The sequence below is a fragment of the Cervus elaphus genome, chromosome X (assembly GCF_910594005.1).
Source record: "Cervus elaphus chromosome X, mCerEla1.1, whole genome shotgun sequence".
Lineage (NCBI taxonomy): Eukaryota > Metazoa > Chordata > Mammalia > Artiodactyla > Cervidae > Cervus > Cervus elaphus.
In genome coordinates this window covers 90,317,064-90,332,084 of record NC_057848.1, presented here as the reverse complement: position 1 = coordinate 90,332,084, position 15,021 = coordinate 90,317,064, and the positions used below count along the sequence as shown (strand labels likewise).

At 36.2% G+C, this 15,021-nt stretch overlaps 1 protein-coding gene across 24 annotated transcripts in view; it reads left to right on the top strand.

The window, feature by feature from the left end:
* The window catches only part of FAM133A (family with sequence similarity 133 member A), an 83,080-nt gene extending 72,433 nt beyond the window's left edge, over window positions 1–10,647 (top strand). For 22 of the 24 annotated variants that reach the window (XM_043895885.1, XM_043895886.1, XM_043895898.1 and 19 more), the window contains one exon: window positions 7,717–10,647. In XM_043895885.1, the coding sequence (XP_043751820.1) occupies window positions 7,820–8,557 (738 nt within the window). In that variant the 5' untranslated portion in view covers window positions 7,717–7,819 and the 3' untranslated portion in view covers window positions 8,558–10,647. Of the gene's footprint in view, window positions 1–224; window positions 281–390; window positions 452–7,716 lie in introns of those variants that run through there. The other 2 variants (XM_043895900.1, XR_006339821.1) reach the window with 2 other exon arrangements.
* The last annotated feature ends 4,374 nt before the right edge of the window (window positions 10,648–15,021 follow it).

Here is a 15,021-nt window from a genome sequence, read left to right as displayed (position 1 = left end):
TAGTTAATATGAATGTGTCAGTATTGGTTCATTAGTTGTGGCAAATGTACATAGTAATGTAAGACATTATCAATAAGAAAACTAGATGCAAAGGATTCTTGCAACTTTATTATAAATCTAAAGATATTCTAAAACAGAAAGTTTTTTTTAAAAACATTTTACTTCATCATCATAAAAGCTAAATAATAACAATGATTTGTTTTTCTGAATCACCTGATTTGAAGAGTTGACTCATTGGAAAAGACCCTGATGCTGGGACGGATTGGGGGCAGGAGGAGAAGGGGACGACAGAGGATGAGATGGTTGGATGGCATCACCGACTCGATGGACATGGGTTTGAGTAAACTGCAGGAGTTGGTGATGGACAGGGAGGCCTGGCATGCTGTGATTCATGGGGTCGCAAAGTCAGACACGACTGAGCGACTGAACTGAACTGAAGAGAAATAAGAGGGTGAAGTACTCATTTCTTTAAAATAAACAATTAGCTAAAATTTATACTTAGAACTTTATCCTCTCATAGCCTTTCTTTTCCATTTTATCTCTTGTATTTGCAATATTTTATTCCTGCTCTAAATTTCTGGTATCATCCTTAAGATATTAGAGACTGATCCCTTGTCAATTGACAATTCTGTAGACAGAAAAAGAGGCAATATTTCAGATTCTACACCTTTTCTCTGGAGTGATAAATGCTCCATGACACAGCTATGCTAGAGGGAATTCACCTGAAGTGAAGGCTTTTAACATAGCACAGCGTTGTATCATGTTGATTCCAGTCAAAATAAGGGATAATTTCTCCCTCAAAACAGTCATGCTACCAACTAGAATAGAATATGTTGTTGCTTGAGTTTTATTTAGAAGAAAGATATCATTTTTTATATACTTGCTAAAACTAGTATTTTCAGGAAATTTTCAAGTATCATTAAACATCCCCATAAATGCTCTTTTTTTTCTTATTTGATCTGTGAATTCCATAAAACTGTGACGATCCTATATATTATCAGTTGGTGTGAAATAGCGGAACACAATGATAATTAAAGGTATTGGTAGCATATATGTAGGTATATGTGTGCATATGTCATGTCAGTCAGTTCAGTTATCAGTTGTGTCCAACTCTTTGTGACCCCATGGACTGCAGCACACCAGGCCTCCCTGTCCATCACCAGCTCCCGGAGTTTCCTCAAACACATGTCCATTGAGTCAGTGATACCATCCAACCATCTCATCCTCTGTCATCCCCTTCTCCTGCTGCCCTCAATCTTTCCCAGCATCAGGCTCTTTTCAAATGAGTCAGTTCTTCGCATCAAGTGGCCAAAGTATTGGAGTTTCAGCTTCAGCATCAGTCCTTCCAATGAACACACAGGACTGATTTCCTTCAGGATGGACTGGTTAGATCTCCTTGCAGTCCAGGGGACTCTCAAGAGTCTTCTCCAACACCACAAGTCAAAAGCATCAATTCTTCTGCGCTCAGCTTTCTTTATAGTCCAACTCCCACATCCATACACGACTACTGGAAAAACTATAGCTTTGAATAGACAGATCTTTGTTGGCAAAGTAGTGTCTCTGCTTTTAAATATGCTATCTGGGTTGGTCATAAATTTTCTTCCAAGGAGTAAGCGTCTTTTAATTTCATGGCTGCAGTCACCATCTGCAGTGATTTTGGAGCCCCAAAAAATAAAGTCTGCCACTGTTGCCCTCATCTATTTGCAATAAAGTAAAGGGACCAGATGCCATGATCTTAGTTTTCTGAATGTTGAGTTTTAAGCCAACTTTTTCACTGTCCTCTTTCACTTTCATCAAGAGGCTTTTTAGTTCTTCTTTGCTTTCTGTCATAAGTGTGGTGTCATCTGCATGTCTGAGGTTATTGATATTTCTCCTGAAAATCTTGATTCCAGCTTGTGCTTCATCCAGTCCAGCATTTCTCGTGATGTACTCTGCATATACGTTAAATAAGCAGAGTGACAACATATAGCCTTGACATACTCCTTTCCTTATTTGGAAGCAGTCTGTTGTTCCATGTCCAGTTCTCACTGTTTCTTCTTAACCTGCATACAGATTTCTCAGGAGGCAGGTCAGGTGGTCTGGTGTTCCCATCTCTTTAAGAATTTTCCACAGTTTGTAGTGATCTACACAGTCAAAGGCTGTGGCATTGTCAATAAAGCATAAGTAGATGTTTTTCTGGAACTCTCTCGCTTTTTCAATGATCCAGCAATGTTGGCAACTTGATCTCTGGTTCCCTTGCCTTTTCTAAATCCATCTTGAACATCTGGAAGTTCACAGTTCACGTACTGTTGAAGCCTGGCTTAGAGAATTTTGAGCATTACTTTGCTAGCATATGTGCATATGATTATTTTATAATATAGTAGACTCATTGATTTCTTAAAGCCTTTAAGTAGGTTTATGAGGCATATATTTCAGTAGCATGATATTTAAACTTACATTAACTAGTGGTAATAAAGAACATTAATTTTTTTTTAATAGAGGCTGCATCCAAATGTCCAGAGCTTTGCAGAAGAGTTGGATATTTTAAAGTCTCAGAGCTATTGCCAACTATTTGCAAAGATTTTTCAGCTGAAGTCCCTATGTCTGTGAGAGAGAGTACATTGCCTACAGTTTGACATATCATTAAAAAATTGAATGAAATGATTTGTAAAATAGAGTAGCTCTTTAAAATAACTAGCCTTGATGATAGTGACAATTGAAATTAAGACTGTGAAACATTAAAATATGCTTTAAGTTAATTTGAATTCATATTGACTTTCACCTGAGCATGTTCAATGAAAAATGGTGTTGATACAATCACCTTTAACATGAAGAAGTGGATATGATGACTGGTTTACAACAGTGTAGTAATGTGAATATATGCATTGCATTTGGCTTTTCCTTTTCACCTCAGGGCCTTAGCATCTGATATTCCTTGTGCTTGCAACATACAGTCAACTTTGGCTCTTTTATTACTCCTTTACTCTTTAGTCACATGCATCTAGCTAGCTCTAATTTATCCATCAGGTCTCAGATTACATGTTACTTGTATTTTAGTATCTCAGAGTTGACCTTCTATTCTAAATTAGTTCACGTATTATTCATAATGTCCTATGTTTTTCTTTTATCATTCTAATCATGATTATAATTAATACTCACTTGTTTGATATTTGTGTAATGACTTTTACCTTTACTAGACCATGATCTCCATGGGGTATAGCATAGTGTCTGGTGCATAATAGATGATCAAAAGGGAGTTGTTATAAAAATGAATGGACAGATAACTGTTATAACACTTAGATCACCAGCAAGGCTGTTACAATTTGTATTTAATATTTATACAAAATCAGCATACTTCATACAAATGAATAGAGATAAAGAAAATGAATTTTCTCTTCTAAAATAGAAACAGAAAGTAAGCCACAGTACTTTTAAGACAGAGTACCTGAGCAGGAGACTTTGTTGCTGTTATTTTTTTTCTCGGTGTTATTATCTTCTGAGAAAAGAGCACACATATTCTGCAAGTCTGAAGCCCTCCCACAACACTTGTCTGGTGTTATTTCAAATTTGTAATTAATGTTCTCAAAACTCCTATGCTATCTCAACCTGTTAGTCGTAGCAGATGACCTTGGCATGTATGATTGAGTGAAAATGAAGGCTCTTATGTGAGAAATGCTTCAAATTTCCCCCTGTCATCTCCCCTGTCACTAACAAAAGAAAAAAAAAAAACCTATACGCATACTCTTTATTCTTTTCCTCTGCTCTTTCAAGAAGGGAGATCCTCTAACTATGCCTTTGATTCCTCTCTGTTTCTTCTTTGGTTTTGCCACAAAGAATTATTGCCTCTCTTTCCTGTCTTCTTTAAAGTCTTTCTATTTAAATACCATCACCCTCTGAATATGTTCAAGTTTCTTCTATGATAAAAACAAACAAGAGTAAAAAATCATTTTTTGAGAATTCTTCATCTCTCTTTGGGCTTCACTGGTGGCTCAGCTGGTAAATAATCTGCCTGCAATGCAGGAGACACAGGTTCAATGTCTGAGTCAGGAAGATCCTCTGGAGAAGGGAATGGCTACCCACTCAAGTATTCTTGCCTGGAGAATTCCATGGACAGAGGAGCCTGGCAGGCTACAGTCCATGGGTTGCAGAGTCAGAAATGACAGAGCAACTAACACACATCCTATGTCTCTAATTTCTCACCTCCAATTTACTCTTTAACCTTCTGTCATCTGGTCTATGCCCTAATTAATTGAAATTGTGTTAGCAAAAGTTACTAAAAATTTCTTCACAGTCAAATATAATGGACATTTTCAGATTTTATCTTATGTGACCTATTTGATTTAGTATTGTCCATAACATCATTTTTTTCCTGGATTTTTTTAAAGTTAAACATAATACCTGTTCATCATAAAAAAAAAATAAATAGTATAGGAAAACTTACAAAAGAAAATAATGCCTTCTCTTATGCAGAGATAATCAGTAGTTACATTGGTGAACTTTCTGTATGTGTGTACCATAATTCATACAACCTGTTTGTTATTGATGAACATTTAGGTTTTTTCCTCAAATTTTAATGTTTAGAAGTTCCTCAAGTGAAATTTACGAATCTTTAAGGATTATTGCCCTTGCCTTGAAACTCTACTCTCCCCACTCTCTTTCTGTGACCTTACTTTATTTTCTGATACTGCTGTAGCTCTTACCACTCTGGCTAATTTTCTGATGTCTTCTTTGTAAGTTTTACTTTCTCTGCCAGCCCTGTGTGTGTTGTTCATTTGCACACAGTGCTCAAACCTTTTTTCATATGAAATCTTCCCTCAAGGTAATTTAATTTTCTCTCATGACTTTAGCCAACACGCAGTGACTGCCAATCCTGTATCTCTAACTCAGGTCATATTCCAGAGTTTTATCACCCATACATCCAATTTCCTACATATAGGTTCATTCACATGTTTCAAGCTTTATGAATCTAACATTGAACCTAGAACTTTACTCAAAGTCTATGTCATTTCCTATATTATCCAGTCATTGGCCTTTTATCTTGTCTCACAAGCCAGAAAAGGCAGAGGAACCAGAGATCAAATTGCCAACATCTGTTGGATTGTAGAAAAAGCAAGGGAATTCTAGAAAAACATCTACTTCTGCTTCAATGACTGTGCTACAGCCTTTAGCTGTGTGGATCACAACAAACTGGAAACTTTTTAAAGAGATTGGAATACTAGACCACCCTACCTGCCTCCTGAAAAACCTGTATGCAGGTCAAGAAGCAACAACTAGAACCAGACATGGAACAACAGGCTGGTTCAAAATTGGGAAAGGATTATTTCAAGGTTGTGTATTGTCACCTGCATATTTAACTATTATGCAGTGTACATAATGAGAAATGCCAGGCTGGATGAATCACAAGCTGGACTCATGATTGCCAGGAGAAATATCAACTACCTCAGATATGCAGATGGTACCATTCTAATGGCAGAAAGCTAAGAGGAACTGAAGAGCCTCTTGATGAGGGTGAAAGAGGAGAGTGAAAAAGCTGGCTTAAAACTCAACATTCAGAAAACTAAGATCATGGCATCCAGTCTCATCACTTCATGGCAAATAGATGTGGAAAAATTGAAAATAATGATAGATTTTATTTTCTTGGACCCCAAAATCACTGTGGATAGTGACTGCAGCCATGAAATTAAAAGACATTTTGCTCCTTGGAAGGAAAGCTATGACAAACCTAAACAGCATGTTATAAAGCAGAGACATGACTTTGATGACAAAAGTCCATATAGTCAAAGCTATGTTTCTTCCCATAGTCATGTTATGGATGTGAGAGTTGGAACATAAAGAAGGCTGACCACCGAGGAATTGATGCTTTTGAAATGCTGAGAGTCCCTTGGATTACAAAGCGATCATACCAGTTAGTTCTAAAGTAAATCAACCCTGAATATTCATTGGAAGGACTGACGCTGAAGCTGAAGGTCCAATAATTTGGCCACCTGATGTGAAGAGCCAACTCATTGGAAAAGACTCTGGTGCTGGAAAAGATTGAGGGCAGAAGGAGAAGGGAGCGACAGAGGATGGTGATTAAATGGCATCACCAACTCAATGGATGTGAGTTTGAGCAAACACTAGGAGATACTGAAGGATAGGGAAGCCTGACACCTTGCAGTCCATCGGGTTGCAAAGAGTTGGACACTGAGTGACTGAACTACAACAACAGGCCAGAACCTTGCCCTAGATTCCTTTCTCTTCCTCATGCTTTGTATCTAATTGTTCATTAATTCCAGTAGAATCTCCTTAGTATGGCTCATATTTCCCCCTTTTTCACTCATAATACCACTATTTTTATGTTTCTTCTGCCTAGAATGTCCTTCAGTTCCTCATTTATTCAGTGAACTCCTATTTATTCTTCAAAATCTTGTACTGACATCACCAACTCCAGGAGCCTTCTCTGAATGCACCTCTCTCATAGAGTTACCCATCCATTAATCCACTCATTTGTTTGTTTATTATTGAGCAAATATTTATTGAGTACTTAGTGTGGGCCAGATGCCAGTAAGATACTGGGAACATCATAGCTAGAAGACAGGTCAAATGTGACCTTTACCCTTCTTGGCCTTATATTTAGAAATGAATACACACATGCATATGCACGTGAACACACACATGCATTCACACACACAAAAATACACATCCAAATCAATAAAGAAAATAATCATCAGTTTTCTAAGTGCTATGAATAAAAGAGGCAAGAAACTGTGATAAAGAATAAAGAGTGTAAGGGACAGATACAGAAGCAGCATTAAAATATAAAGCCACTAGACTATTTTAAAATCCTTCTGATTTCAGTGTGGGACTGAAAGGGAAGAGAATAAGGGCAAAAAATAGGGCTGTCAAGAAGTTGATGTCAAGAGGCAATATAATGTTGTGTTAAGTGTGCAGGGTTTGGCCTCATGCTGCCTTGATTTAAATCCTGGTTTTACCATTTGCCATTTATTATGTCACTTTATGCAAGTTACTCAAATTCTCTAAGCTTCAGTTTCTTCATTTGTATAATAGGATAATGACAGGATCAACTTCATAGGACGTTGATCTATGACTAACCTCTAAATTAGTCTAGAGACCAAATAAGATAATCCACTGCACAACACTGATCAGTCCCTGGCCTCTAAGAGAGATGAATAATCCAAGTGACAGGTGACAGTACCTGCACTATTTTGATGACAGCATATTTGAAGAGAAGTGAACAAACATGAGGCCTCTTGTTGTGGGGGTTTAAACAGCAAGATTTATTAATGAATTGGATATGTGAATTGAGGGAGAAGGATTTTTCAGGCATGACTCCTAGGTTTCTGTCAAAGAGTGGAATGGGTTGTGCTGCACTCTACTGAAATGGGGAAGGTCTGCCTGGTACAGAATTTGGCTACAGACATTTCTCTCCCGTTATACCATATAAGGCAGAATGAAAGAAAGAAAAAAGGTAAGTACCATACAATATAAAAAGAAATAGCTATGTAAAATTTAGATAACAGTCAGAACTTTACATGAGATATGAAAAACACTTTATGTTATATTTACACCACAATGTCTAAAACATGTAAAACTTTTGTGTATATATTTTCTCAAGGTCTAAGATTTTGTAAATCTTTCTACGATACTATGTGATAAACAGTGAACAATTAAACTTATGTGCTTACTTTGTCTTATATTAAAAGTGTTTTGTAATCATTCCATCTGCTTCTCTCACAGAATGGAACCTGCTTGGTATACCAGCAGATGAAGAATTTAAGGAGGGTGTCTGTTTTTATTCTCTTTAGCAACTGAGAGTTTGCTCTGGGAACCATCAGGCACCATGGGGAAGCGGGACAATCGGGTGGCCTATATGAATCCTATAGCAATGGCCAGATGGAGGGGCCCATCTCAATCTGCAGGCCCAACAATACAAGATTATCTGAATCGACCAAGGCCCACCTGGGAAGAGGTGAAGAAACAATTAGAAAATAAAAAGAAAGGCTCCAAGGCATTAGCTGAATTTGAAGAAAAAATGAATGAGAACTGGAAGAAGGAACTAGAAAAAAGCAGAGAGAAATTATTAAGTGGAAATGAGAGCTCATCCAAAAAAAGAGAAAGAAAGAAAAAGAAAAAGAAGAAATCTTGTCGGTCTTCATCTTCTTCTTCATCAAGCGCTGATTCTTCAAGCAATTCTCCAGATTCTGAAGGTGAGGAAAAGAAAGAAGGAAAAAAGAGAAAGAAAAAGAAGAACCATTCATACAAATCATCAGAAAGCTCTCCATGTGATTGTGAATCTGAGAGCAAGGAATCTGTGAAAAAGAAAAAGAAGTCAAAGGATGAAACAGAGAAAGAAAAGTGTATTAGAAGTCTCAGCAAAAAAAGAAAGAAGACTTGTTCTGAGAATAAACTTTTATCATTGGAGTCCTCATCAGAATCAGATTATGAAGAGGAGATTCAAGCAAAAAAGAAGAGAAGACGTGAAGAGCAAGAAAAAGCAAAGAAGAAGAAAAAGAAACAGCACAAAAAACATAGTAAGAAGAAGAAAAAGAAATCAGGTTCAAGTCACAAATCAGGATAGTATCAAGTGAAAAAAGGATTTACCTGTTGAAAAAAGCAAGGAAGGTCTATAGGAAAATTCAACTGTGAGTGTTAGAGCATATTTACCAAAATGCATGAGTTTCCCTGTGTTAGTAGAATTATTCCTGACTTTGTTGCCAGTCAAATGCCACTGTGCCAGAAAGTGCCGTAATTGTTGCCTGCAGCTTAAATGTAGGGTTTTGTTTTGTTTACGTGTTTTTCCCTCCACTGGCTAATTTCTCTGAGAGCTAAAATCGTGTTGTCATACTAGTGGTTAAAATGTTTAGAATTAAATTGACGTTTTAGATGATAAATAATTCTGACCAAACAATGTATCTAATGTCGAAAGTATCTAATTTGGATACATCTTTAAAATATATTCAGAAATACCCAGGCAACAATAGTTGACCTTTTTGAAGCATGGACTTAACATTAATGTCTCTAAATATTTACGTTTGAAGATTAAAATTTAGTTTATTTTTCTTTTCTCCTTAATAAACTTTTGTTTACATGGGGAAAGGGCTTGTGGGGGAAAAAGAGTTTGCTATCACTTTGGTGAGCTGAATAGTGTGCCTTTGATACTTACACATCCTATTTTTGCTAGTGGAGCATCCATTCTTTTCTTACTTAGTAATGTATGCTGCTTCACATGAACAAGAAAGACAACAATTTACAGTATATGTAAAACCCCAGTTTTATAAAACTGACCTCCAATTCAACAGTACTGAATAATATTTAGTGTTAGAATGTTACATGATTTTAATTAACTTTGATACCCTTTGGAGGAGAATCATTTTAAATAGACCCTGGTATTTTTTTATTAATAAATCTTTATCCTGAAATGTTTTGCATGTTTTATACTATTAAGTTTTGATTATCCAGGGACATTCTATATAATCAGTAATCCTTTTTTAATATGATTTATGCTTAGGGTACAAGTTTCAAGTTTTTAATTTCTTAATCTTACTATATTAATTTCATTACTGTGTTTGATTGCATACTTTCTAAAATATTTAGCATGTAAAAAAAAAGTTATGAAAATATTTAATGCCTTCATATTGAAGCTGGTTTACTATAAGCAAGTCTTGTTACATAAAACTACTGCAAAAATCTTAGTATGCTGTTTAAAAATTTGTTGTCTTAAGCATTAATATTGAGTTAAAATAGGAGTTAAATTAGGAAATTGTAATCTGTTTCATATTTTACTAAGATTTGGAGTTTGTTGCCTCATGTTTGTTGCTGATTCATGTTTACCACTATGCTGAAATAAGTTGAAATTTATTTTTGCTTTACATATTTTATATCAGAGTGATATGAATTATAAATTGATGCCTAAAAAACACCCATTACAGATACTGTGCTAATTGTAATGTCATATGTACAAAGTATTTTGGCATGAGGAGAGAATAGATAGCTATTTTTTTAAGCTGATTTTATGTCAGCTCCCCTGAGTCAGAAGTAAAATTATTATAAAGATGGAAAACATCTGGTGGATAAGTAACATATTGACTCCCCAAATTTTTGCAGTGCATACACCAGAATCTCTCAGTAACATTCTTGGAAAATTATAAATGTAATGCCTTGTTAGGTCACACTGAAACTTCGTAACTGTAGCTGTTTCCTAAAATATAGCTATATCTATATGCAAATAAAAACTATTATATTTAAGGGATATTTTTATCCATATAGAGTTTTCCAAAAATTATTTTTTATTAAAATATTAAAAAGCATGTGTTATTTGTAGAATGTGGCAAAGACATTAACAGCTATCAAATATCTATGTGCTCGCATTCACTTCCCAGCCCCTGTAGTTAGGCAATGCCATTTATTACTTCTAGCAGAGGGATTACAGAGAAATTATAAACAAAAGTGATGTGTTGTTTCAGTACTGGTACAGTAAAAAGTCCTATGTGACCCTCCAGCTCTCTTTACCTGCCATGTGGACCTGAAAGCAGTGTGCTCTAAATGGTGTACCTACAAGATGGATGCAACCTGTATCTCTAAGTCTCTGTTTGTAAGGGACCTGCCCTGAAGAGCTGATGGACTTGGGGTGAATGTTTTGAGTGTGAGAAATAAACTGTTATGTGTTAAGCCACTGAGATTTTGGGTCTTCCTTTTCATTACTGCAGCAATCAACTATCCTACTCTGAATAGTAACATACAACTCTGGAATGTCTATTTCATTATTTACATAAAATAACTCACTTATTTCTGTCACATCTTCATGTAGTCAGCAGAATGATTCAAAAGTAATCATTTATGCCATAACAGAAGGAAATGTTATTTTACTTGCCTTGGTTTTTATGTAATGACTGAAGAAGAGGGTCCTAGGATATTTCACACTTATCAGCAATAATAACTGTCTAGGAAGTAAAACTACTTCATTATTCCTCTGATTATGGCCAAAACAATCTGCTAGTAAAGGTTTTCGGAAGGCAGTTTTAAAGCACTCATAGGAATCAGTGAAGAATAGGGATGCTACTTTTTACATGTAAGTATAGATGATGGTTAAAAAAAGTGATAAGGAAATATATAGAAGACAATAGACTAAGTAGATTTAGGTGAACATTTAACATGTTGCCTGCAGACTAAAAGCTAAATAAGTTATCCCTTATGTGAAAAGCACTACAGTTACTAGTAATGTGCTCTATGTGATTCATAAGAATAGCTTTAGACACAGTATTTAAGTAAATTTGTGGGATGGGAAGCAGTGGGAAAGTCAGTAAGAAAGTAGACAAGAGATGGGGGGAAATCAATACAATCTAGATTAAGAATGTAATTGCAAGCAGAAAAAGAAAAATTTAAAAGATCTCAGACTGAAGATAAAGATTATATTGGAGATAAGGAGAATGAATAGAATTGGGGGTTCTGGTTTTGTATCTTGTGATACTTTCTTTGGCTATTACAAATTTATTTTGAGGAAGGTTCACCTTTGACATTGTGATTCTGTGGTCATTTTCTGTTTGACCATATTTATTTTACCGAAAAAAGAAGTATTTAATTTGTGATGTAGGTTTGAAGCTACTTCATGATTCATGAAAATTGTAGTCAAACATTCAAGCATACCTATGTACTTCAGAACTGAACTAGTTTTCTTAGTCCTACTTGAGCTGCAAATAAGATGTGTTCTTTCTTCAAATGACTATCACTTTTGACTTTCATGACACATACAGCAATCTACCTTGTTCTTGTTGTTCAGTCACTAAGTCGTGACTGACTTTTTGCAAGTTCATGGACTACAGCATGTCAGACTCCTCTGATCTCCACAGTCTCCTGGAATTGATTAAAATTTATGTCCATTGAGTCAATGATGCTATCTAGCTATCTCATCCTCTGCTGACCCCTTCTCCTTTTACCTTCAATCATTCCCAACATCAGAGCCTTTTCCAATGAGTCAGCTTTTTGCATGACATGGCCAGAGTATTGGAGCTTCAGCTTCAGCCTCAGTCCTTCCAATAAATATTCAGGGTTTATTGAATATTCTGATTTAATATATTTATTAAATATATTTATTAAATATTCAGGGTTTATTGAATTGGCTGATTTGATCTCCTTGCAGTCCAAGGGACTCTCAATAATCTTCTCCAGCACCACAATTCAAAAGTATCAATTCTTCAGCACTCAGCCTTCTTTATGGTCCAACTCTCACATCCGTATATGACTACTGGAAAAACCATACCTTTGATTATATATAATCTTCCCTGATAACTTAGTTGGCAAAAAATTCACCTGCGACACAGGAGACCCTGGTTCGATTCCTGGGTTGGGAAGATCCGCTGGATAATAGGTAGGCTACCCACTCCTGTATTCCCCTGTGGCTCAGCTGGTAAAGAATCCTCCTGGAGTTGTAATAGTGTCCAGAAACCAGAGGCTGCAAAGCCTTATTGGCCTCCTGAAGGATATTTGTTTTTATCCCAACAACAATGAAAAGCTCTTGGAAGAATTTTAAAGGAGGAAGCCTATGACAGGATCAAATTTTCTTTTTCAGAATCTCATTATGGTTGTCCTGTGAAGAACCTAGAGGGAGGCAAGCAGACCTAGAGGGGCTGGTGCTAGTACAGTCAAGAGATGATACAGCCAAGGGGTGGTGTGCAGACAGGGTAACATGGTTCAGACATGGCAAGTAGATTTAATAGCAAGTTCTTTCCCTTTTTGACTACATAAAGGGTATTTTCCTTTAAAAATATTTGAGAGGGAAAATTCCAACTTGCTTTATGCTTTATAGTTTGCAAAATTTGGTTAAGTAAGGAGGAAGCCTCTGGCAACAAACAGTACCAGAAAAGCTCTATTCCTGAAGAATGAGACCCAGTAATAGTCTCTATTGAATCATCCTGGGGTTTGTACTGTGTATGGGTATGTCTGCCTCAACATATTTAATCTAAATTAAGCTCGTCTTATGTAGCTGTTTTCCCTAACTTTGGATTTGCTGTTTTGGTAAACTTTCAATGGAAAATTAAATGCTTGAACTTGACATCTAATTAAGGTGGCTGACTTTAAATTTTTTTCCCAAATGCAGATCACATGTTTACTCTAGAATCAAAGTCAGATATAGTAGATGTGTGTCAAAGTAAAGTACACTCTCCCTTATATTTTTGAGAGGCACAGTAGAGCAATCTGGAAGCCAGATGATTTGGGTTCAAATTGTGGCTTGGGTACTTATTAGCCATGAACTTGAAGAATTAAACTCTTCTTTTAAAATAGGGGTTAAAAGCTAACTAGGGCTACAGTGAGGATTAAATGAGTTACTGAATACATCTAATGTAATTAAGAGTAGTGCTTAATAGTAAATGCTTAATAAATGCTAATTATTATAACTTTAATTCATGTGGACAGACATAATAGGCAGTAATATTTTTCACATTATTCTGCAACCTGCTTCTTGTATAGCACATGTCACAGTTTTCTATACCAGGCCTCACCAATTACTTAACACTTACATATGATTCAGTCATATTAATGCATCAGAATTTAACCATCCCTATACTGGACCCTTGTACATGTCTTTGCCTATCTGTCCAGGTTTTTCTGTAGGAACAATTCCTAAAGTGAACAGAGTCAAAGGGCATGTTCATTTACAATTTTGGTATATGCCTTTTATAAATGTTGTATTAATTGATAGTCACAAATGACTGACCTTTAAACAAGCCTTAGTGGTATAAGAGCTCCTCTGGGAAGTCTAACATCAATGACTGGCTAATATTAATAGACTCTGTAAAGATATCATTTAGCATTGTATATATGTTGAATAAAAGTATTTTCAAAAAAAAAAAAAAAAAGAATCCTCCTGCAATGTGGGAGACATGAGTCTGCTCCCTGGCTTGGGAAGATCCCCTGGAGAAGAGAAAGGCTACCCACTCCAGTATTCTGGCCTGGAGAATTCCATGGACTGTATAGTCCATAGGGTCACAAAGAGTCAGACACAACTAAGTGACTTTCACTTTCACTTTGATTATACAGACCTTTGTCAGAGAAGTGATGTCTCTGCTTTTTAATACACTATCTAGGTTTATCATAGCTTTCCTTCCAAACAGCAAGTCTTTTAAATTTTATGGCTGCAGTCACTGTCCACAGTGATTTTGGAGTCCAAGAAAATAAAATCTGTCACTGCTTCCAATGTGTCCCCTTCTAATTGCCATGAAGTGATGGGACCAGATACCATGATCTTGGTTTTTTGAATGTTGGTTTCCAACCAGCTTTTTCACTCTCCTCTTTCACTCTCATCAAGAGTCTCTTCAGTTCCTCTTTGCTTTCTGCCATAAGGGTGGTATCCTCTGCATATCTGAAGTTATTGATATTTCTCCTGGCAATCTTGATTCCAGCTTGTGCTCTATCCAGCCCAGCATTTCACATGATGTACTCTGCAAATAAGGTAAATAAGCAGGGTGACAATATACAGCCTTCTCTTACTCCCTTCCCAATTTTGAACCAGTCAGTTGTTCGATGTCTGGTTCTAACTGATGCTTCTTTACCTGCATATAGGTTTCTCAGGAGACAGTTAAGGTGGTCTGGTATTCCCCTCTCTTTAAGAATTTCCAGTTTATTGTGATCCACACAGTCAAAGGTTTAGTATAGTCAGTGAAGCAGAAGGAGGTATTTTTCTGGAATTCCCTTGATTTCTCCATTATGCAACAAATGTTGGTAATTTAATGTCTGGTTCCTCTGTCTCTTTAAAACCCAGATTCTACATCTGGAATTTCTGGCTTCACATACTGCTGAAGCCTAGGTTGAAGGATTTTGAGCATAACCTTACTAGAATGTTAAATTAGTGCAATTGTATGGTAGTTGGAACATTTTTTGGCATTACCCTTCTTTGGAATTGGAATGAAAAGTGATCTTTTCCAGTCCTGTGGCCCCTGCTCAGTTTTCCAAATTTGCACACATATAGAGTACAGAAGTTTAACATCATCTTTTATGATTTGAAATAGATCAGTCGGAATTTCATCACTTCCACTAGCTTTGTTTGTA